The 21,900-nt window shown below is 48.3% G+C and overlaps 1 protein-coding gene across 2 annotated transcripts in view; it reads left to right on the top strand.

The window, feature by feature from the left end:
- Wdr62 (WD repeat domain 62) overlaps positions 1–21,900 on the top strand; it is a 39,303-nt gene that overhangs the window by 688 nt on the left and 16,715 nt on the right. For both annotated transcript variants that reach the window (XM_041654217.1, XM_041654216.1), the window contains exons 2-12: positions 3,958–4,049; positions 5,351–5,413; positions 7,271–7,328; positions 7,550–7,720; positions 7,799–7,936; positions 8,255–8,437; positions 11,766–11,926; positions 14,496–14,685; positions 17,780–17,917; positions 18,982–19,160; positions 21,473–21,564. In XM_041654217.1, the coding sequence (XP_041510151.1) occupies positions 3,958–4,049; positions 5,351–5,413; positions 7,271–7,328; positions 7,550–7,720; positions 7,799–7,936; positions 8,255–8,437; positions 11,766–11,926; positions 14,496–14,685; positions 17,780–17,917; positions 18,982–19,160; positions 21,473–21,564 (1,465 nt within the window). The remainder of the gene's footprint in view (positions 1–3,957; positions 4,050–5,350; positions 5,414–7,270; positions 7,329–7,549; positions 7,721–7,798; positions 7,937–8,254; positions 8,438–11,765; positions 11,927–14,495; positions 14,686–17,779; positions 17,918–18,981; positions 19,161–21,472; positions 21,565–21,900) is intronic.

Raw genomic sequence — 21,900 nt, 5'->3', positions numbered from 1 at the left:
GGGCGGCTTGGCTCTTGACCTGCCTCTTCTCTGACGCCCCAAGATAAGGCCTGGCCTTCTGGCCCCTATTTTGTTGACATCAGTCCCCTGGGTCTTTAAGACCTCTACTCGCTTCCCTTACTTGCTTAACCTTTCCGATCTACCTTCCTTTCCTTCACTAGAAGGGATTCCTGCTCCGTATTTATGGCTCGCAATCATGGAGAATGGGAGGAATGATTTGTAAAATCTTAGTGGTGCTGCCCGGGGACGAGGGTTACAGAACAATTCCACAGATTTTGAGACCCAGAAATGATTTTAGGTAGAAGGAATGCTATAAGCAAGACATTTTTTATAAAGATTTTTATTTCTTTTTATGTGCACTAGTGTTTTGCCTGCATGTGTATGTCTGTGGTGAGGGTCCCAGGTCCCCTGGGACTGGAGTTACAGATCGTTATGAGCTGCCATGTGGATGCTGAGAATTGAACCTGGATCCTCGGGAAGAGCAGCCAGTGCTCTTACCCTTGGAGCCATGTCTCCAGCCCCTGCAGAACATTTTGTTGTTGTTTGTTTTTTCGAGACAGGGTTTCTCTGTGTAACAGCCCTAGCTGTCATGGAACTTACTTTGTAGACCAGGCTGGCCTCTGCCTCCTGAGTGCTGGAATTAAAGGCATGCACCACCATCGCCTGGCACAAAACATTTTTTATATTACATTTATTTATTGGGGGAGATGGATTTTGTACCATGGTGTAGGTATAAGTGTGTGAGGTCAACTTTTGAAATTAAACTCTCCTAGTGGGTTTTGGGGATCTGAACTCAAGTTGTTAGCTTTGGTCCCAAGAATCTTTCCCTGCTAAGCTGTTTTCTGCTCTAGAGGTGGAGGGACCTGGGAGCATGGAGCCAATAAATGAGTCAGACTAAAGTCCCGTGCAATAGCCAGCTTTATTCAGAGCATAGACAGTTTGCACTCCGAGGGTTAAGACTGAGGTTGCAAGACTCTAGTCTTGGTTTCTTGGAGTTTCCTTACCAACACTCAGAATTCCCGCTCACATTCCTGGGCCATGTTCTGACACTGAGCCACCTCTCTGGCCCCAGAGGAATAGTTTTTTGTTTTTTGGAGTTTTTTTGTTATTGTTGTTGTTTTAGGGTTTATTTATTCTTATGTGGGTGTTCTGCCTACATGTATATATGTGCATTCTGTGGGTGCCTGGTGCGTCAGGAGGCCAGAAGAGGGTGTCGGATCCTCTGGACCTGGAGTTACAGATGGCTGTGGGTCCTTTGGGAGAGCAACAGTGTACTTCACTGCCGAGCCTCCTTTCCACCCCACCAGCAACACTAAGAGTGGTTCTCTAGTCATTGCTGGGCACATAATCTTTTTATAACATTGCGATGACAGCCACACAATGGGATTGAAGAGAGAGGAAATGATGACCGTCTCCTTGGCACACACAGTGTCCAGATAAAGGATGGATCCATGGCAGCTGCTGCTGACTCTTTTTCCTCTCTGGTGGGCTTTCGATCTCTTAGAGAATCCCCCCAGAGTGCCAGATTATAGGCAAGTGGTTCCTGCCCACAGGCCTTTCTATTGTGTAGCTCTGATTATCCTGGAACTCTATATAGACCAGGCCAGCCCCGAATGCAGAGATCCACTTGCCTCTCTCTCTCTAGTGCTGGGATTAAAGGCGTGCACGACCACATCTGACCCTTGCTCACCATAGTGGCTGTACCTTTTTTTCTGTTTTGTTTTGTTTTTCAAGTCAGAATTTTCCTGTGTAGCCCCAGCTGTCCTGGAACTCACTCTGTTGACCAGGCTGGCCTCGAACTCAGAGATCCACCTGCCTCTGCCTCCTGAGGGCTGGGATTAAAAGCGTGCACCATCACTACCACCACCACCGGCTGCCTGTACCTTCTCCGTCCTCCCTTTCACTGAGGTTCAGCCATACCAGCCTGCTTTTTGTTTTTCTGAAGTTACTAGTCCTTTTCTGCCTCCTGGACTTTGCACTGGTTGATTCTTTGCTGGATGTTTTGCTGTAGTCTCTTTCTCTGGCTTCTTCCCATTCTTCAAGTCTCAGCCTGAATGTTCTTGTCTGGAGAAGTGTTCTGGAATCCCAGCCTAGAGACACTCCCTCGGGGCCCTTACACACTCCCGAAAGTGCCTTGTGTGTTCTTAAACTGCGTGTAGGAGAATAACAGAAGCAAGTACAGAAAGGGGTACATAAGGTGATCTGCTCAGCCTCTGGACTCAACTGCCTGAGCTTAAATATTCTGTTCCTTATATCAAGTTAGGAACTTTGCCATGCCTCAGTTACCCCAGCTATAAAACAAGAAGAATGGTGTAGAATCTCTCACACCGTACTAGCTTTTATGCTTTAATTTGTTCTGTTTTGTTGCTGATATTATGTAGCCCAGACTGGCCTCAAACTTATACTCCTCCTGTTTTCCAAGTACCGGGACCCCAAATGTGCGCCTCCATACGCAGCCTCCTCATAGGGTCCATGTGAAATTCTGAGGGTTCGCATCTTAAGCCTCATCTTAAGGGCAGGCACACTGCAGGTACTCTGTCAGTGTTAGTCAATACTGTTGTTATTGTGTTTGGGGTGATGTCATCTATTTTTTCTCATTTGACAGCACATCACAGAGATCATCTGGCTTGCAAAGCCATACTCTAAAAATGTCCAGTTACACTAAAGCCCCATAAAGCTAATGAGCGTGTAAATCCCACGAGTGCCGTTGCTTGACTGACCGCGCCAGAGTCCTGGCAGTCACTCCTGCTGCACGGGTAGCTGCCCTGGGGCTCTGGTTGTCATGTGTTCAGGAGCTCTGCCCAGAGGTGTGAGAACAATGCCTGACTGTGATAAGAACTCAGAAGCATCAGCCCTTACACCCCCATGTTTGCTTGTCAATTTGGAGGCCTGTGGCTGGGCTTTGCCATTAGAAGCTGGTGTATCTAAGATACGAAGGCGCCACAATTCTGTTAGTCTGTAGTTTCTTTTTTATCATTTTAGCAACCCTGATGAAATTCTGGCACATGTATGAGATAAAAGAAATTCTTTTTCCTAGGCATGATAGCACGTTCCTTTACATCTTAGCACTCGGGAGGCAAAGGCAAGTGGATCTCTGCAAGCTTCAGGCCAGCCTGGTCCCCACAGTGATTTCCTGGCCAGCCAGGGCTCCACAAATAGACCCTGTCTCAAAAAATAAAAGGTTTTTTTTTTTCAGTGCTGGGCCTCAAACCTAAGGCCTTATATATGCTAGGGAAACATTCTGATATTGGGCTCTATCTTCAACCTGTCCAAAAAAAAAAAATCTGTTTAGCTGGGTAGTGGCGCATGCCATTAATCCCAGCACTTGGGAGACAGAGGCAGTCGGATCTCTGTGAGTTCGAGGCCAGCCTGGTCTATAAGTATTAGTTCCAGAACTGTCTCTAAAGCTACAGAAAAACCCTGTCTCAAAAAAAAAAAAAAATCTGTTTCAGTGTGACTTGTTTCTCTACCTGTTGAAAACGCTAGACTAAATTTGATGAGGGGATACTATCTGCATTTTGCTTAGTGTTGTGTCTTCCCTGTATATCCTGAAGTGCTGGCATTGGAACCAGAGCGCCTTTGTTTGCCCTCTACCCATGCCCCTCTGAAGCTGCAGGATCTGTGGCTTATCTGTAAACAAGGGTGGTTGTGATCTTATTCCTTACCGGTCGTCAGGCAATAAGTCATTTATCTACCAACACCCTTTGACCCACAGTCAGAGGTCACTTTGTCGCTGGGCGGTCCTCCTCCCCTGCAGGCCCGTTTCTTCCCTGCTAGCCCTTGTTCCTCTTGCAGCAGGCAAGGGAATGGTGTCAAGAGTCAAGTGCTAGTTGCTGGTAAGCAGCATGGCTTCAGACGCTCAGGAGTGTGGGGAGTGCCCTGAGACTCATGACCGAGGCAGCTGTGCCATGTGGGGCCTGCCAGAACATGTATTTCTGACAGCCCTTCTCTTTGCAGGTGACGCTTGAGAAGGTGCTTGGCATCACAGCTCAGAACAGCAGTGGGCTAACCTGTGACCCTGGCACAGGCCATGTAGCCTACCTGGCAGGGTAAGCACATGGGTGGGCTTCAGCAGCTGGTTGCTGTTGAGAAATTTGGAGTTGATGTCATTGGTACATCTCCCTGGGCCTTGGCTTCCTGTCTGTAGGATACAGACAATGCTGCTCCCTCTGAGGGCTGTGGCAAGGACTCCGTTCTCACCACAGCCCCATCTGTGTCTAGAGCAGTACCTGGCAAGTCAATGCTCGGAAAGCCCTTTACTCATGACTGCAAATGTGAGGTGGTAGCAATTATAGGAAACTCAAGTGGCTAAAACCCAAACTCGTGTCCAGCTCGACTACATAGACCCTCTTAGAGCCTCTGCTCCTAGCTAGTAGCCCTCCATTCTGGTAGTTGACAGAACTGGAGGAGATTGTGTTTAGTCCAGAGATTCTGGTCTAGCTTGGCCCTGCTTAGGCAATGAAAGAGCCTTCTCCTCCACCCTGCAGAAAGATAGGGCCGAGTAGACTTAGTAACAAACAGTATCTATTAATGAGACCTTGGGAAATAGTTCAGGACTGGACAGGCTGATCTGTTAAATCCAGCTGGGGTATATTCACATCCCCACTGCATTTCTGACCTGGGTGGCTTGTGTAAAGGACTTTCCCCCTCTGGGCTTCATTCCTCTATGTCAAATCTAAAGAGCCCTTGGCCTCAGCAGGCAGTCATGAGGGTTTAAGGCTGTTAAAGCCATAAGGCCTGTGTAAGCCTAGGGCCTCCTGGAATAGTCCCTACAAAGAAAGTGTTTGGTTCTATTTAAGAATATATAGAAATAGCTGGGTGGTGATGGTGCACACCTTTAATCCCAGCTTTTGGGAGGCAGAGGCAGGTAGATTGCTGTGAGTTCGAGGCTAGCCTGGTACACAGCAAGTTTCAGGACAGGTTCCAAAACTGAGAAACCCTGTCTCAAAAAAACCTATACATATACATGCATATATACATACATATATTAATAACAAGTGCCCAATATTCTCAGTGTTAATATCTGGAGAAAGGGGGAACCAGAAAGAGAATCTTCTGCCTAGAGGGAGGGAGCTTATAAAAGCTGGAGAGGTATCTCAGGAGTAGGCGGCTTGCCTAGCGTATTTAAGACCCTGGGTTCCATCCCCAGTACCACCAAAACCAAAAGCTCCTTGGCACAGGAGCCTGAGACAGGAGGAGTTCAAAGCCAGCCTAGGCTACATAATGAGAAAAACAAACAAAATCAGAGGGAGCCATGTTGACAAATGACTTTTTCTTTGGGGAGAGAGTCATGCCTGGGCCCGGTGCTTCTCCCAACCCCCAGTTCCGATGTGCTTTCCTCTTTCCCCAGCTGTGTGGTGGTGATCTTGAACCCCAAAGAGAACAAGCAGCAGCATATCTTCAACACGACCAGGTAGGCGGGGCCTGGGCATGTGGTGGGGTTGGGGAACCAGGCTGCTGTCCTCATCCCTTTCCCCACAGAGCCCGGAGTTATTCGTGGGTGGTGACTCATTTACTCAGCAATGGTCCCAGGGACTGCTTTGTGCTAGGTACTATCTGGGTATTGGCAACCTAGCTGTGAGCAGGGACAAGCATCTGCCCTCTAGAGCTGACAGTGCGGGAGACAGACGTCGACCCACCAGCAGATTACCAGCTGATTGCCATCAGTGTCACAGAGGAAATGCTTGCAGGGGTGGGGCGTTGGGAAGAGAATGGGGAAAGCTATCTCGGCGGCCTCCCTGAGTTTGAGACCTAAAGATATGTCGGAAAACTAGCAAGAAGTGCTACAAAGGTGAAGAGTCAGGTGACCGGCAGAATAGCCATGGGCCCAAGTGCTGGGTACCGGAGCAAGAGAGGAAAGAGAAAGCCGAAGCAGAAGCTGTACCACCACTTTGCTTCTTGGAGAAGGAGCTGTATGTCATACTGAGTGCCAAGAGATGCCACTGGATGGCATACACAGGCCAGGGAGGATGCTAAATCATCTGTGGAGGTGGCAGAGTCACATAGAAGCCAGGTGGGTGGCACGTGAGCCTATAATCTCAGCACTTAGGATGCTGAGGCAAGAGGCTACTTCATGAGATCTTGTCTAAGAAAACGAAAACAAAGTACCTAAAACCAGGATTGAAACAAAGGAGGAGCTAGAGCTGTAGAGTCCGGGCATGGCCTTGCTTCTAAAAGGCATGACAGCTAGTCTGCCCTGCAGCCCACGTTCAGGCTAGTTAAGAGTAAAGAGACAGGAGCTGGAGACAGCTCAGTCTATACAGTGCTTGCTGTGCAAGCGTGAAGACCCAATCCAGTCCCCGGGATCCACATAAACAGTTAGGTGAGGCACTCATGAGGCAAGCGAATCTGAGTTTGAGACCAGCCTGATCAACAGAGCAAGTTCCAGAACAGCTAGGGCTACTCAGAAAAACCCTGTATCAACCCCCTCCCCAAAGTTAGGTGTGGTGACACGTGCTTATATTCCCAGTGTTGGGGATGTAGAAATGGGGATCCCTGTGGGCTCACTGGCCAGCTAGTCTATCTTAACTGGTAAGCTAGGCACCACCAAGAAATCCTGTCACAAGAAAATGAGGGGCTGGAGAGATGGCTCGGTGGTTAAGAGCATTGCCTGCTCTTCCAAAGGTCCTGAGTTCAATTCCCAGCAACCATATGGTGGCTCACAACCATCTGTAAAGAAGTCTGGCGCCCTCTTCTGGCCTTCAGGCATACACACAGAATATTGTATACATAATAAATAAATATAAAAAAATAAAAAATAAAAAAAAATAAAAAAAAAAGAAAATGAGGTAGGTAGCGCCTGAGGAGCCACAGCACTGAAAGCTGACCTCTGGCCTTCACGTGCACGTGTGCACACAGTACTGGAAGCGTTTGGCGTTGGAGTTCCTAGAGCACTCAATAAGCGCATCTGCATGTGTACCGGTGTCCTCCCGTGGACACCACTTCTCTAGTTAGGCCAAGGCTGTACCAGCTCCTTGTCTGAGTTTGAGGGCTCTGTTACAGGGGGAGGGTCTTGGGAAGCTCACTGGGGAAGAAAGCGGAATCTCCATCCTGGGTCTGCAGTGTTTGGTGTTGAGGGAGGAAAAGCCCTTTGCTTCTGTTCCGTTTCCCCCAGTGCCACGCTGGGCACACAGGCTATACTGGCTGTGTAGGAGCTATTGGCACTTGTTCCTTCAAGCCTAACCCCAGCCTTGGGGATCAAGAGTGGGCAGAATGCTGAGAGCACAGTCACCCTTGGTGGGACCAGTGACAGTTCTTTTCTTGTCTTCAGGAAGTCCCTGAGTGCTCTGGCCTTCTCCCCAGATGGGAAATACATAGTGACAGGAGAGGTAAGTCTGGCCTCAGCATCTGGGACAGGCCTTGGAGCCATTCTCTCTACTGCCAGCAGGCCTGGGGATCCCCAATTGACTAATTTCAGAAAAGTCCTGTGGCCGATAGGGGAGGTGATCAAGTCATGGCAATCTCAACTTCAGCCTAAACAGTCCCTCAAACCCTGTCTGGCACACCATTCAGCAGTAAAAACCACCTTACCCTGCCACCCCACCCCCAGAACGGGCACAGGCCAGCCGTGCGCATCTGGGATGTGGAGGAAAAAACTCAGGTGGCGGAGATGCTGGGCCACAAGTATGGTGTGGCCTGCGTGGCTTTCTCACCCAATATGAAGCACATCGTGTCCATGGGCTACCAGCATGACATGGTCCTCAACGTTTGGGACTGGAAGGTAAGAGCCCAGAGGTCCTGTGGGCACATGGGCCAGCAGGGAGTCTCCAGTGTCCTAAGCCTGCTCCCACTCTTTCAGAAAGACATTGTGGTGGCTTCCAATAAGGTGTCATGTAGAGTCATCGCCCTGTCCTTCTCTGAGGACAGCAGCTATTTTGTCACCGTTGGGAATCGACACGTGAGGTTTTGGTTCTTGGAAGTCTCCACTGAGGCAAAGGTGAGCTTCTGTCCCCACTCCAGCCAGGTCTCAGAGAGTCACTTGCAGCAGCAGCGTAGGCTCCTGTGACCACCCAGGACTTGGAGGACTCGTCACGCAGGTCATCAGGGTCTCAGGCGTCCAGGTGCTCACTAGTAAGCGCTGCTGGACTCTGCCCCAGGCCAGAGCTCACTAGAGGACCACTGCCTCTTGGCCTCTCTGCCCCAGTGCGGGCTCTGCTTTTTTCCCCTTCTCTAACTGTGTCAGGAAGGGGTCCAGTGAGCACGGCTGAGCACTAGGCAAGGGGGTAGTCACTAACATGTCCTTCTGTGCTTCCAGGTGACTGGCACAGTGCCCCTGGTGGGGCGCTCAGGCATCCTGGGCGAGCTGCACAACAACATCTTCTGTGGTGTGGCCTGCGGCCGAGGCCAGATGGCAGGCAATACCTTCTGTGTATCCTACTCTGGCCTCCTCTGCCAGTTCAATGAGAAGAGGATGTTGGAGAAGTGGATCAACCTGAAGGTACCCTGCTCCTTCTCTGCCAGCAGTCAGTTGGGAAGAAGATCCAGGGGTGCTCTACTGTGCACTGACCTGCTGGTGCTTTGGGAGGGGCTGAGGCGTTTGTGTTTTGTCACAGACAGGGTCTCCCCTTCATTGTGAGGTTGAGTCTGTCCTCAGGCCCATGATCCCCTGCTTAGCCTCCTGAGTGCTGCAGTTGCAGGTGCACACCTCGTGCCTGGTATCGTTAGTGTCTGACTGTCCAGGTTCTGTGTGAGCCAGTCGGGTGGTGGTGAAGCACACCTTTAATCCCAGCACTCAGGAGGCAGAGGCAGGTTGATCTCTGTTGGTTCAGGACAGCCAGGGCTACATAGTGAAACTCAGTCTCAAAAAACCGAACACCTCCCCGTTCCCCCCCCCAAAAAAATAGCCACACAGGCTCCATATGAGAGTCTCCCTTTCTGAGTTCCCTCATCTCCTCATCCGTTAAAGCAAATACTAGGCCAGTGAGACAGCTGAGCAAGGAAAAGTGCCTGGACCTGAGGTCCTCATTGAGGAAAGAACTGACGCCACAGATTGTCCTCTCACTGTCACGTGTGACTGTGGCACCAGAACGTCCCTTCTCCCTGAACAAAGAAATCAGTAAAAATTTTAAATGGAGCCAGGCGGCAATGGCGTAAACCTTTAATCCCAGCACTTGGGAGGCAGAGGCAGATGGATCTCCGAGTTCAAGGCCAGCTTGGTCTACAGAGTAAGTTCCAGGACAGCCAGGACTTCATACAGAGAAACCATACCATCTTCCTCAAAGTTGACAAGGAAGTCACGTGAGATAATATGCAGATTTTTTTTCTTATACTTTCTTGAGCCTACTATTTTTTCGGTCAAGAAAGAAAAGCTGGGGCTGGAGAGATGGCTCAGAGGTTAAGAGCACTGGCTGCTCTTGCAAAAGTTCTGAGTTCAATTCCTAGCAACCATATGGTGGCTCGCAACCATCTGTAATGAGATCTGGTGCCCTCTTCTGGCCTGCAGGCATACATGCAGGCCGAACACGGTATACATAATAAATGTAACAAAATGTAATAAAAGTTAGAGTTGTTTTTTTTCTCCCAGAACCTGAGTCTGAGTCCACACTGTCAACCTGCTCCAAGCTCAGTTACCCATTGACAGTGGGTGAGAGAGATATGCTTTTTGCTCCTTTCCCTGACTGGCCTCTGTGACTGCCCCAGAACTTGCCTTCAGGGCTTATAGCATGTGGAAGACTTCCAAATTTTATGTTTTCTAGGAATTTAAGCATCATTTTTTTAAAAAAAAGAGGAAAAAGGAAAAGATTATTTTATTTTTACTTGTGTGTAGTGTATTTGTGTAAATGAGTGCAGTGCCCACAGAAGCCAGAAAAGGACGTCAGATTCCCTGGAGCTCGAGTTACAGACAGCTGTGAAGTGGCCAGTATGGTGCTGGAACCCAGACTCTGGACCTCTGTCACCACTCTAGAGGCAGTGAGACCTGGGAGAATGGAGCCGATGAATGAGGCAGACTAGCATCTCATACAATAGCCAACTTAATCCAGAGCGTCAGGCAGTGTGTACTCTGAGGCCTCAGCAAGGTCACCTGAGCACAAGGGCAAGCCTCAAGTGGCCGAAACATGTGTTTCCAGAGGCATAGAAACTAATAACAATAGCCAGGTGTAATGAATGATCTGAAGTAAGCTCACTCCTGTCCGCTACACCTGGGAGGGACACAAGAGCATAGTCCAAGAACAGTTCCGTGTTTTTGTTTGGTTAGTTGGTTTTAGTTTTTGACTTTTTGAGACAGGGTTTCTCTCAGTAGTCTTGGCTGTCCTGGAACTCACTCTGTAGAGCAGGCTGGTCTCAAACTCACAGAGATCCACCTGCCTCTGCCTCCTCCCGAGTGCTGGGATTAAAGGTGTGTGCCACCACAGCCCTATTCAAATCCGAGTTTTTGAAGAAAAAAAAAGACAAGACTCTTGTCTTGGTTTCTTGGAGTGTCCTCACAAGTGCTCAGAAATCTCCTCACATAGCTCCAATCTTGGACCATGTTCCAAAGGTCCCTAAAGGAGCAGTAGGCACTCAGCCACCGAGCCATCTCTCTAACTCCTAAACATCATTGAAAATAAAATATGCATTTTTTTGTTACAGTGTTATAATGCTGAATGTGAGTGTGGCATGTCTGCGTGTGTCTGTGTTTACACATGAGTGCAGGTACTCATGGAGGTCAGGAGATAGTGTAGGATGCACTGGCCCTGGAGTACAGGGGGTGTGAGCTGCCTGACCCATGCTATGGGAAGCTCGGAGCCCTATTCCAGGGCAATAAACACTTGGAACTGATGAGCCTTCACTTTCAGCCCTTTGTTTTTCGATTTTCCTTTTAATCTTTTTAGAACTTAAGCAACTTTAAAGCAAGCTAAAAGCTAGTTTGTTTGTTTTAATTTAGACAAGAACTCATTGTAGAGCCCAGGCCGGCCTCAAACTTGTAATCTTACTTCAGTTTCTCTAGTGCTGGATTACAGTTATACACCATCACCAATGGTGTAAGGAAACCCCTTTTGTTTGGTAAAGTGTGGTGTTGTGCTTGGAAAACTGAAGCCAGAAGATTGCCAGAAATTCCAGTATAGTTCAGGCCCCATAGTGAGAGCCTTTCTCAAAAGACAAACAAAACCAAAACAATACAGAGAGAGAGGATTTTTTGTTTTTGTTTGTTTGTTTGTTTGAGATGGGGTTTCTTTTTAGCTTTGTAGCCTGTCCTAGAACCGCTTTGTAGACCATGCTGGCCTTGAACTCACAAATCCGCTTGCCTCTGCCTCCCAAGTGCTGGGATTAAAAGCACCACTGCCCGGCTGAGAGAGAGCTTTTGATAGAGCACTAAATGACTCACAAATTAAGTCCCATAGAAAACTGAAATCTGTCGAGAATCTGACGCTTATGATCCTTTTGTCAAAGTCACTGCTGTAAATGTACTCTTTTCAGATTTGTTTATTTTTATGTGTATGAGTGCTCTGCCTGCATGTCCGTCTGTGCACCACTGTGGCTTGCTGCCTGTGGAGGTCAGATGAGGTCATTGGATCCCCTGAAACTGGAGTTATAGATAGTTGTGAGGGCACTGTGTGGGTGTGTGTTGAACTTGGATCCTCTGCAAGAACAAGTGTTCTTCACTGCTGAGCCATCTCTCCATCCCCACCGATTTTTTTGCCCACTGTTAAGTCGCCTGTGAACAACGGTGAAAACTCTGCTCCAAGTCATGTGCCTGCATGTTGGCACATCTTCAGTCGTGACTATCCTATATTCTGATTTCAAAATAATATAAAACACCAAGTCCACTTGGGTATGTCCCGCAGGTCTCCTTGTCTTCCTGCCTGTGTGTCAGTGAGGAGCTGATCTTCTGTGGATGCACAGACGGGATAGTCCGCATCTTCCAGGCCCACAGCCTGCAGTACCTTGCCAACCTGCCCAAGCCACACTACCTGGGAGTCGACGTGGCACAGGGCCTGGACTCCAGGTACTTCCCTGCCCTGCCGTGGGAGAGGGAGGGTGTTCAGAGTCTGTTCACTGGCGTCCATCTGCTTGAGTGTCCATACTGTAAATACTAACGATTGCTCTTAGCACTGAGCATTAGTGCAGCGAATGAAGCATGAAAGTCCTGCTCTAGAGACAAGCTTCAGGGTAAGGGGCACTCCAGCATTGGGGAAGACATGCTTAGAGCAGGAGCGAGGACAGCAGAATGTGCTCCCCTGTGTTGTAACATTTACTAAGCAGCTACTCGGTGGCAGCCCAAGGCAGAAAGCAGGAATCCGAGCCAGCAAAATCTCTGCTGGCATCCAGTTGTTGTGCCACACACCTTCAATCCCAGCACTCGGGAGGCAGAGGCAGGTGGATCTCTGAATTGAGGCCGGCCTGGTCTACAGAGTTAGTTCCAGGACAGCCAAGACTACACAGAGAAAGCCTGTCTCAAAAAAAAAAAAAGAAAGAAAGAAAGAAAATTAAAAAAAAAACAAAAAAGAATCTCTGCCAACTAAACTTCTGTGCCAAGAAACCTCAGTAAAAGGAGGGAGCTCCATGAAGGTGCATATGAGACATGTCTCGTGCTAAAAGAGAGAGTGACTCAGAAGCTTGCTGGGTGGCCGTGACCCCTTAGTGTCCCATAGGAGAAGCCGGCTGTGTGGATAGCAAGTTAAATGCCATAAAAGGAGAGAACACTGGGTGCTGCAGGACTAGCAAAGGGCTGTGAGACTGACTGGGTGGCTGGAACACTGACGGAGACCAGCTGGCCTCGCCCGTGTCTCTTCTGAGGTTTGTGGGCTGGCCATAGGGGGTTGCATGATAAGCCCTTGAATGCAGAATCATTTGCCGTATCCAGAGTGGAGGGAAGGGCCAAGCTGTGCCTGTTCCCTTGCTGTAAGTCACTTGTGGAGTGTGGCATGGTGTCTAACCATGGTGGGCTCCCTCTTTGTAGATTGTTAAATCCTGGGCTAGCAACTCTCCAAGAGGAAGCTGGATGGGGTGACTGGATGTGTAAAGGAAAGAGAAAATTGAACAAGCTACAGATCATGGCATATTACACTAGCCAGACTGCCTAGCTCCTCTACCTACTGTAGTGTGCTGTGTGGTCTTAGGTAGTCAGTGTGCCCCTCTGAGTTTGCTTCCTCATCTCTCATCTGAAAAACAAAATTGCTTTTCCTGGTAGTGGTGAAGAATTGAATAGCCCACAGCAGGTACTTGGTGAGCTACAGTCTTCATAGGAAACTCAAGGCCTAGGGACTGCCCCTTGCACAGCAGTTTTGGATCAGTTATTAGTGAGCCAGACAGAAGAGAAGAGGCCTGAGGTATATGTTTATTTTCTCTCTGTACAGAAATGGACAGAATCTTGGGTTGAAGGAATGGGAATAGACGTGATAATTGGTCAATAACTCAACCGGTCATTGTGGCACACACCTATAGCAGATCTTTGTAAGTTCAAGGCCATCCTGGTCTACACAGCAAGTTCCAGACCAGCTATATAGTAAGATCCTATCTCAAAACAGAAACAAGGGACTGGAGAGATGGTTCAGAGATTAAGAGCACTGACTGCTCTTCCAGAGGTCCTGAGTTCAATTCCCAGCAACCACATGGTGGCTCACAACCATCTGTAATTTGATCAGGTTCCCTCTTCTGGCATGCAGACAGAATTCTGTATACATAATAAATAAATAAATTTTAAAAAACAGAAACAAAACAACAGCAAGGAACTGGTGAGATGACTCAGTGGTTAAGAGCACTGGCTGCTCTTCCAGAGGACCTGGTTCTATTCCCAGCACCCACATGGAGACTCATAATAGTCTAACTTGCAGAGAGTCTGGTACCTCTTCTGACCTCTAGGGATACCAAGCACAAACATGATACAGACATGCATTAAGCCAAAGCATCCCTGCACATAAAATAACAACAATAACCCCACCTCCCCCAGAATTTAAAAAAAGAGCACCTCGGATTGCTTTCACAGGACTCTTCCCTTCTTAGATTTCATTTTGTAAACCTGTGTCTATAGAGACATGGGACACCAGTGATGGCTTCTACTTCCTGCCTATATAGTAGTAGCCAATTTTGCCTTGAATTTATTATTTTCTCTGTACCCACCCCAGGGCTTCTCTACGTAGCCCTGGCTCTTCTTGAACTTGCACTGTAGACCAGGTTAGCCTCAAACTCAGAGATCGAAAATCCTCCACCTCCCAGTGCTAAGATTAAAGGTGTTCGCCACTATACTTGACTTTGGATTTATTTTCGTGTGCTTATTGGTATGTAAATTCCAGATGAAAGATCTGTTGATCATCTCACCACTGATGTGTGTGGTCCTTGCACCACCTACAGGGCAAGCCAGTTTTAGCTAACCTACAACGGGCACCACCACTGTTTCGCGATCTTGATGGAGCTGCATGCTTCTGTAACTTATCACAGCCTTATTTTCTTTTCTGATCTAGCAATAAGTAATAAATGCAGTCACTATCATGACAAAGGATGTGCTGTCATGGCCAGACCAGAGACAGGAATGGCTCGCTGGCATTGATGGTGACTGACCCATATGGCTTTGGTAGCTTCCTCTTCCACAGAAAAGCAGAAGCAGTCTACCCAGATACCGTGGCACTGACCTTTGACCCCGTCCATGAGTGGCTCTCATGTGTCTATAAGGACCACAGCATCTATATTTGGGATGTCAAGGACATCAATGATGTCAACAAAATGTGGTCAGAGCTCTTCCATAGTTCCTTCGTCTGGAATGTGGAGGTGAGACCATCTTTCCCTCCTTCCCTTTGTCCAGCTGTGTCTCCACTGGGGCTCAGCTTGTGTATCCCCCATAGAGCCTAGAGAACTCATTTGACCATTGGGTGAAAAGACACAAATTGAGATGGGTTTGGTACACACCTGTAATCCCAGCACTTGAGGTGTGGAGGCAGGCAGAGTAGGAGTTCAAGATCATCCTTGGCTGCACAGAATATTCACGGCCAACCTGGGGTACATGAGAACCTGTCGCAAAGAAAAAAAAGAAAAATTTGGACAGGATTGATGACCCAAGCATACTTTTTATATATATATAATTTATTTATTTCATGTGCATTGGTATGAAGGTATCAGATTCCCTGGGACTGGAGTTACAGACAGTTGTGAGCTGCCATGTGGGTCTGGGAATTGAACCCTAATCCTCTGTAAGAGGAGCCAGTGCTTTTATTTTTATTTTTTTTATTTTCGAGACAGGGTTTCTCCGTAGCTTTTTTGGTTCCTGTCCTGGAACTAGCTCTTCTAGACCAGGCTGGCCTCGAACTCACAGAGATCCACCTGCCTCTGCCTCCCAAATGCTGGGATTAAAGGCGTGTGCCACCACCGCCTGGCTGAGCCAGTGTTTTTAACCTTTGAGCCATCTCTCCAGCCTCCAAGCATACTTTTAATCCCGGTGTTCTGAAGGCTGAAGCTACCAGATCTCTGTGATTTCAAGGCCAGCCTGTTGTACATAACAAGTTCCAGACCAGCCAAGGCTGTAGGAAAATGAGACCCTGCGATAAAGAGAACAAAAGGAAGGAAAAAATGTTCAAAAGCTCTGTTCAGAGACTCAGTGGCTCAGTGGTTAAGAGTACTTGCTGCTCTTAAAGAGAACCTGGGTGTGAGGTGGGGGCTCATAACGGCCTGTAACCCCAGTTCCAGATCATCGCTCTCTCCCGACCCCTGTGGGTATTGCATGCACATGGCATACACATGCAGAGAGAGCACTCATAAGCATGAAATAAAAAATAAAGGGTTTTTTGTTTGTTTGTTTTTTTTTTTTGAGACAGGGTTCCTCTGTGTAGCTTTGAAACCTGTCCTAGAACTCACTCTGTAGACCAAGCTGGCCTCAAACTCACCAAGATCTGCCTGCCTCTGCCTCCTGAGTGCTGGGATTAAAGGTGTGTGTCAACACCACCTGACTCTTTTTTATTTCCCTTTGGTTTTTCAAGACAGGGTTTCTCTGTGGTTTTGGAGCCTGTCCTGGAACTAGCTCTTGTAGACCAGGCTGGTCTCGAATTCACAGAGATCCTCCTGCCTCTGCCTCCCAAATGCTGGGATTAAAGGCGTGCGCCACCACCACCCAGCGACTCTTTTTTTTAAGATTTTTTTTATTCATACAGTGTTCTGCCTACATGTATGCCTGCAGGCCAGAAGACAACACCAGCTCTCATAGACAGTTGTGAGCCACCATGTGGTTGCTGGGAATTGAACTCTCAAGACCTCTGGAAGAGCAGCCAGTGCTCTTAGCCTCTGAGCCATCTCTCCAGCCCCCAAATCCATTTGTGTTTGAGGGGTTCACTATGGGATAATATTATGCTGTCAGTTCTCCTTATTAGTTGGCCCACTCACATTAATAAGTCCCTTCTCTTTCTGTACCATTTGGGCACTGGGTACACTTCATCCAGTGATGGCTAAATGATGCTTGATCTTTCCCTCTGCTTGCCCTTTTCCTAGACAACCAATCGGTTCTCTGCCTGCTGAACATACCTGGTAGCTTTGGTTCATAGCCTTACATAAACTCATATGTTTTAGTATATCAAATATGCTTTTGTCTACCACCATTAACATTGTTGCAGTTCAGCTTGTTCATTCCGGGCCAATAGGAGTTTCTTTAAGTTGGCCTCTGGGGTTGGAAACAGCCCTGGTAGTCTTTGGTAGCACCTTGCTGGTGGATGCCAAGATGCTTCATCTTCATCTTGTACATTTATTGTCCAGACCTGGACCCAGCCTTTTTTTTTTTTTTTTTTCCGAGACAGGGTTTCTCTGTGGCTTTTTGGAGCCTGTCCTGGAACTAGCTCTGTAGACCAGGCTGGCCTCGAACTCACAGAGATCCGCCTGCCTCTGCCTCCCGAGTGCTGGGATTAAAGGCGTGCGCCACCATCGCCCGGCCCAGCCATTTTTTGAAACCCTTGTTCATTTTTCCAGTGGGAACTGGCACGGATATTTCTGTTGTTGTTGTGTAGATTTTGCTTTCATTTTTGCTACTGAGGACTGAACCCAGAGCTTTATCCCTACTACTCAGTACCCTACCACTGAGGGACCCCAGAGCTTTATCCCTACTACTCAGTACCCTACCACTGAGGGACCCTGTCCTGCTAATTGCTAACTCATTCAGGGCGCCAAGGTGGCTCCTAGTTGTCAGAGGTACAGGAAGTTATAGATAAGAATGTCCTATTAGTTATGTTTTTTCCACATCATATATACCAGAGTTGGAGGGCAGCAATTATTCAATTCTGAAACTGGTCACATTTTTTGTTTTTTGTTTTTTTCTACTTTTTGTTTCTGTCTGGGAAACACACACATTTTTTGGACAGGGTCCACTGTGTAGCATTAGCTGGTCTTGAACTCAGGGAGAGACATCTGCTTCTGCCTCCCAGGTGCTGCCTTTCACCATTGCTCCTGGCTTGTTCTTTTGAGGCAAGGTCTTGTTAAGTAGTCCTCAAAATGTTTTTTCTCTCTTTTTTTCTTGGTATCTTCCCCCCAAAACAGGGTTCCTCTGTGTAGCCCTTGTTGTTCTGCACTTCACTCTGTAGACCAGGCTGGCCTTGAACTCAGATTTGCCTGCCTCTACCTCCCAAATGCTGGGATTAGAAGTGTGTGCCATTATGCCTGACCAGTTTTTCTTTCTTTTGAGACAAAGTCTCATGTAGCCCAGGCTAGTTTTGAACCCAGTATGTAGCTAAGTCTGAAATGAATTTTTAATCCTCTTGCCTCAACTCCCAACTGCTGGATTACAGGCATAGTCCACCACCATTTCAAGTTTTATCTTAGGTTTTTTGCCCACATGCAGCAGTACATCATCATCCATCGTTCAGTGTTGCTTTATTTTCTGGGACTGTAGGTGTATCCTGAGTTTGAAGATCAGAGAGCTTGTCTGCCGTCCGGGTCTTTTCTGACTTGTTCCTCAGACAACACCATCCGCTTCTGGAATATGGGTAGCAGCTCTGACGCTCAGTGGCAGAAAAACATCTTCAGCGATGTGAGTTGTTCCATTGTAATCCGGTTTCTAGGAGCAGTGAAAAGCCTTCCTCGTGGAACAAGATGTTAGGTTTCCCTGGGGGCAGGAACCAGGAACTGAGACGGGGCACCTCTTTCTTGTTTCTCTCTGTTCCTCCCTCCCTTTCTGTGGTGGGTGGCATGAGCCGTCTTCTCTCTTTTCCACCTAACTTCTGCTGTGTGCGTGCATGTCCACTTCAGGCAGTCCAGCACCTTCACTGGAGATGACCTTGTCTCCAAGCCTTGAGTCACAACTCGGGGAGAGTACAGTAGGCAGAACCAGGCAGTGGCATGCCTCACCTCAGTAGCTGTCACACGGGGAACCTCGGCTGATATGTTAGCAGGAGCCCAGGGAGAGGCCTGCTGGAGGCTCAGGAGAAACAGTTTGCTGAAGACATTTTGGTCAGTGCTGCTAGGCCAGCAAGGGAGCTTTTCTGGGTTGCTGAGAGCTGAATCACTCTGTTTATTGTACTTCATGCTAAAACCCCCTTCTGCCTCTGTGGCACCTCCAAGTCTAGTGGGAGGCAGACAGGGGTGCAGTAACTTCCAGTCGTGTGCAAACACAAGTGCAAGAAGCACTGTGAAAGGAAACAACAGGATGCTGTTAGCACATGACCCTGCCCATACTGTCCCAAGAGCGTGATCGGCAGCAGCAGCTTCCTCTGGAAGGAGCACATCAGCCCTAGTATGGAGGGATGGGGTAAACAAAGGAGGGGACAGATGCCATACCTGGAATAACCTGTGCAAAGTCCCCGGGGTAACGCCAAACTTGGTGATTGGGAAAACCATCAAAGGTCAGTATGGCAGCACTACTGCAGGCCTGTGGTGCAGGAGGAGCATGGAAACTGCTCCTTTGTTACTTTCCCTCGCCAGCCAATAGCACTGTCTTCTGCATGATTGAAAAATAAAGCTTGCCAGGTGTGGTGTCACATGCCTGTAATCCCAGTGCTTGGGTTGTTCCTCAGTAAGGTCCTTGCCATGGGATGCACTGAACTCAGAGGTGCTGTGAGCTCCTTGCAATGCTGACCTTAGCCTCTCTTCCCACAGACCCTGCTGAAGGTGGTATATGTGGATAATGACATTCAGCACCTGCAGGACACGTCTCACTTCCCAGACCGGGGCAATGAGAATGGGACACCCATGGATGTGAAAGCTGGGGTCCGAGTCATGCAGGTCAGTCCTGATGGCCAGCACTTGGCTTCAGGCGACCGCAGTGGAAATCTGAGGCAAGTGGCCCTGGTGGTGGCTAGTGTTCACCTCCTGGCCCCAGCTGGGGGTCTCAGGGCACTGGGGAGGAGTCCTGGTCTTGGCACCTCAGCTGCTTACTGGGAATAGGGGACCAGTAGCACCCCAAGACTTCAGCTGGGAGGGGCTTCCTGAAGGCCTGAGGTCACAGTAACTACCAGGACCTCAGCAGCCATATGGAATGGCCTCCTCCCTGGCCAGGGAGATTTATGAAACACTCTCACAGCCATGGGCACTGATGCTGAAATGTCACTGGGAGGGGCCAGCTGCAGGGGATGGGTGCACTGAGCGGGTTCAGTGGGGTAGAGCAGAGAAGGCCCGGATGGGCTACCCACCCACCAAAGTTGTTCATTGCTTTTATTTTGTTGGTTTTGGTTTTAGGTTTTAGTTTTTGTTTGTGTGTGTGTGTTTTGTGTATGTGTGTCCCCTCAGAAGAGACTAAAGGGATGTCAGGTCCCCTGGAGCTGAAGTTACAAGTAGTTGTGAGCCATCCAACGTGGGTGTTAGGAACCAAACTCAGGCCCTCTGGAGAGCAGCCAGTACTAACTGCTGAGCCGTCTCTTCAGCCCTGGTGTGATTTTCAGACACATCTTACATAGCAATTCTCTTGTTTCCACCTCCTAAGTTCTGGGGTCCCAGGTGTGTACTACCATGTCCAGATTTGTTTTTATTTTCATTTATTTGTTTGTCTCTGTGTGTGTGTGCCTGTAGTATATATGTGTATGTGGGTGTGCATTCCTGTATGGAGGCTAGAGGTCAAGACTGGATGTCTGCTTCAGTCACCCCATTACACTTATTTTCTGAGACAGTCTCTCACTGACGTAGAAGCTCACCAGCTTGGCTAGACTGGCTGGCTAGCAAGCCGCAGGGATCCTTGTTAGGGCCACAGCACTGGGGTTAGAGGCACACTCTGCACCAGACTTAGATTCTTGCACTTACACAGCTGGTGCTTCACCCACTGAGTCTCCTTCCCTCCCTCCCTCCCTCCCTCCCTCCCTCTCTTTCTTTCTTTCTTTTTCTTTTTCCTTTTTTTTGGTTTTTTGAGGCAGGGTTTCTCTGTGAAGTAGTCTTCTGTGTCCTGGAACTCTCTTTGCAGACCAGGCTGGCCTCAAACTCAGAGATCCACCTGCCTCTGCCTCCCGAGTGTTGGGATTAAAGGCGTGCGCCACCACTGCCTGGCTTTTATCTAGTGATTTAATCCCCTTTAAATTTAATTTAAAACCCTGTTTTATCTATCTTTTATATACTTGGATTAATTGAGATGAGTAAAACCAGAAAAGGTTGGGCTAAAACTCACACACTAGACAGCAGAGGAGTTGTGGTGGCAGAAATAAGGGAAGTCTACATTTGAGAATGTTTATGAATGGGGCATGAGCACATGTGGGGGCACATGCCTTTAACCCCACCACCTAGGAGACAGGCAGGAAGATCTCTGAGTTTAAGGCTGGCCTGCTCTACAGACTGAGTTTGAGGATAGCCAGGGCTATAGAGAGAGACCCTGTCTTTAAAAAGAAAAGGAAAAAAACAATGACTAATAAATGAAGCTTGATGGTGCATACTCTATCAAAAGAAAACAAAGAGCTGAAGAGATGGCCCAGGAGTTCAGGTGTTTACTTTTCTCACAGAGGACCACAGTTTGGTCCCCAGTAGCAATGTCAGATCACTCAGAACTACAGGGATTTAACTATAGCTCTAGAGGATTTAATGCCTTCTTCTGGCCTCGGCAGGCACACACATGCCACACACATATGCATGCGTGCACACACACACACACAGTGAAAACATTTTTTAAAAAATAGGCACATGCCTTTAATCGCATCACTTGGAGTCAGGGACAGGTAGGTCTCTGGGAGCCTGAGGGCAGCCTGGTCTACATAGCCAGTACCAGGCCAGCTAGGGATAAATACTGAGGATGCCTCCCCCATGAAAAAAAAAGGGGGGATAAATAATCTTTAAAAAAAAAAAGAAAGAAAACAAAGGAGAGGTAAATCCATGAATATGGTCTCTGACCCTTTGCCTTTCCATCAGAGACTGCCTGTGATATTTAGCTCTGCAAACTGCCTTGCTACAGAGTACTGTCTTCAGTCCCTGGGGTTGTTTTGGCTTGTGAACTACAGGAGGGTCATACCTGTGGTCTCCTTGTTTCTGCACTGCTGCCTTTACCACAGCCATGTCTGGATGGGAAAGTGTGGTTGGACATCTCAGACCAATTGACACAGTAAGACTTCAGTGCTGGCCTGGAGCCGGGCTTGGGGCGGTGGGCAGGGTACAGTTGGCAGTGTGTGTCTCCCAGGGTCCACGAGCTGCACTTCATGGACGAGCTGATCAAGGTGGAGGCCCATGATGCTGAGGTGCTGAGCCTGGAGTACTCCAAGCCTGAGACAGGTGAGCCTACAGCAGGCTGAGGTCAGGTGGGCAGAGCTACGGAAAGCAGCAACTGACGGGAGTGGAGTCTTCAGTAAAGGCCCTGTGGTTTGACTGGGCCAGGTTGTATGGATTTCACAAAACAAGACAGCTGCAGGCTCATGCTGGTCCCAGTACCTCATCAAGACCCAAGCTGCAGGCGTGTGAGTGAGGATATGAATAAAAGCTCATCTGCTGGACAGGCTGATGGGTATGCCTTTTAAAAAGCTAAATGTCTACAGAAAAATTGCAAGAATGTGATAGCAAATACTTGCAAACTTTCTAGATCCAGATTTTCTTTTAAATCCAGTCTAACCC

Source organism: Microtus oregoni, unplaced genomic scaffold (assembly GCF_018167655.1).
Source record: "Microtus oregoni isolate MIOR12 unplaced genomic scaffold, Mior012 000006F_ref0000085, whole genome shotgun sequence".
NCBI lineage: Eukaryota > Metazoa > Chordata > Mammalia > Rodentia > Cricetidae > Microtus > Microtus oregoni.
This window is presented reverse-complemented; position numbering and strand designations above follow the sequence as displayed.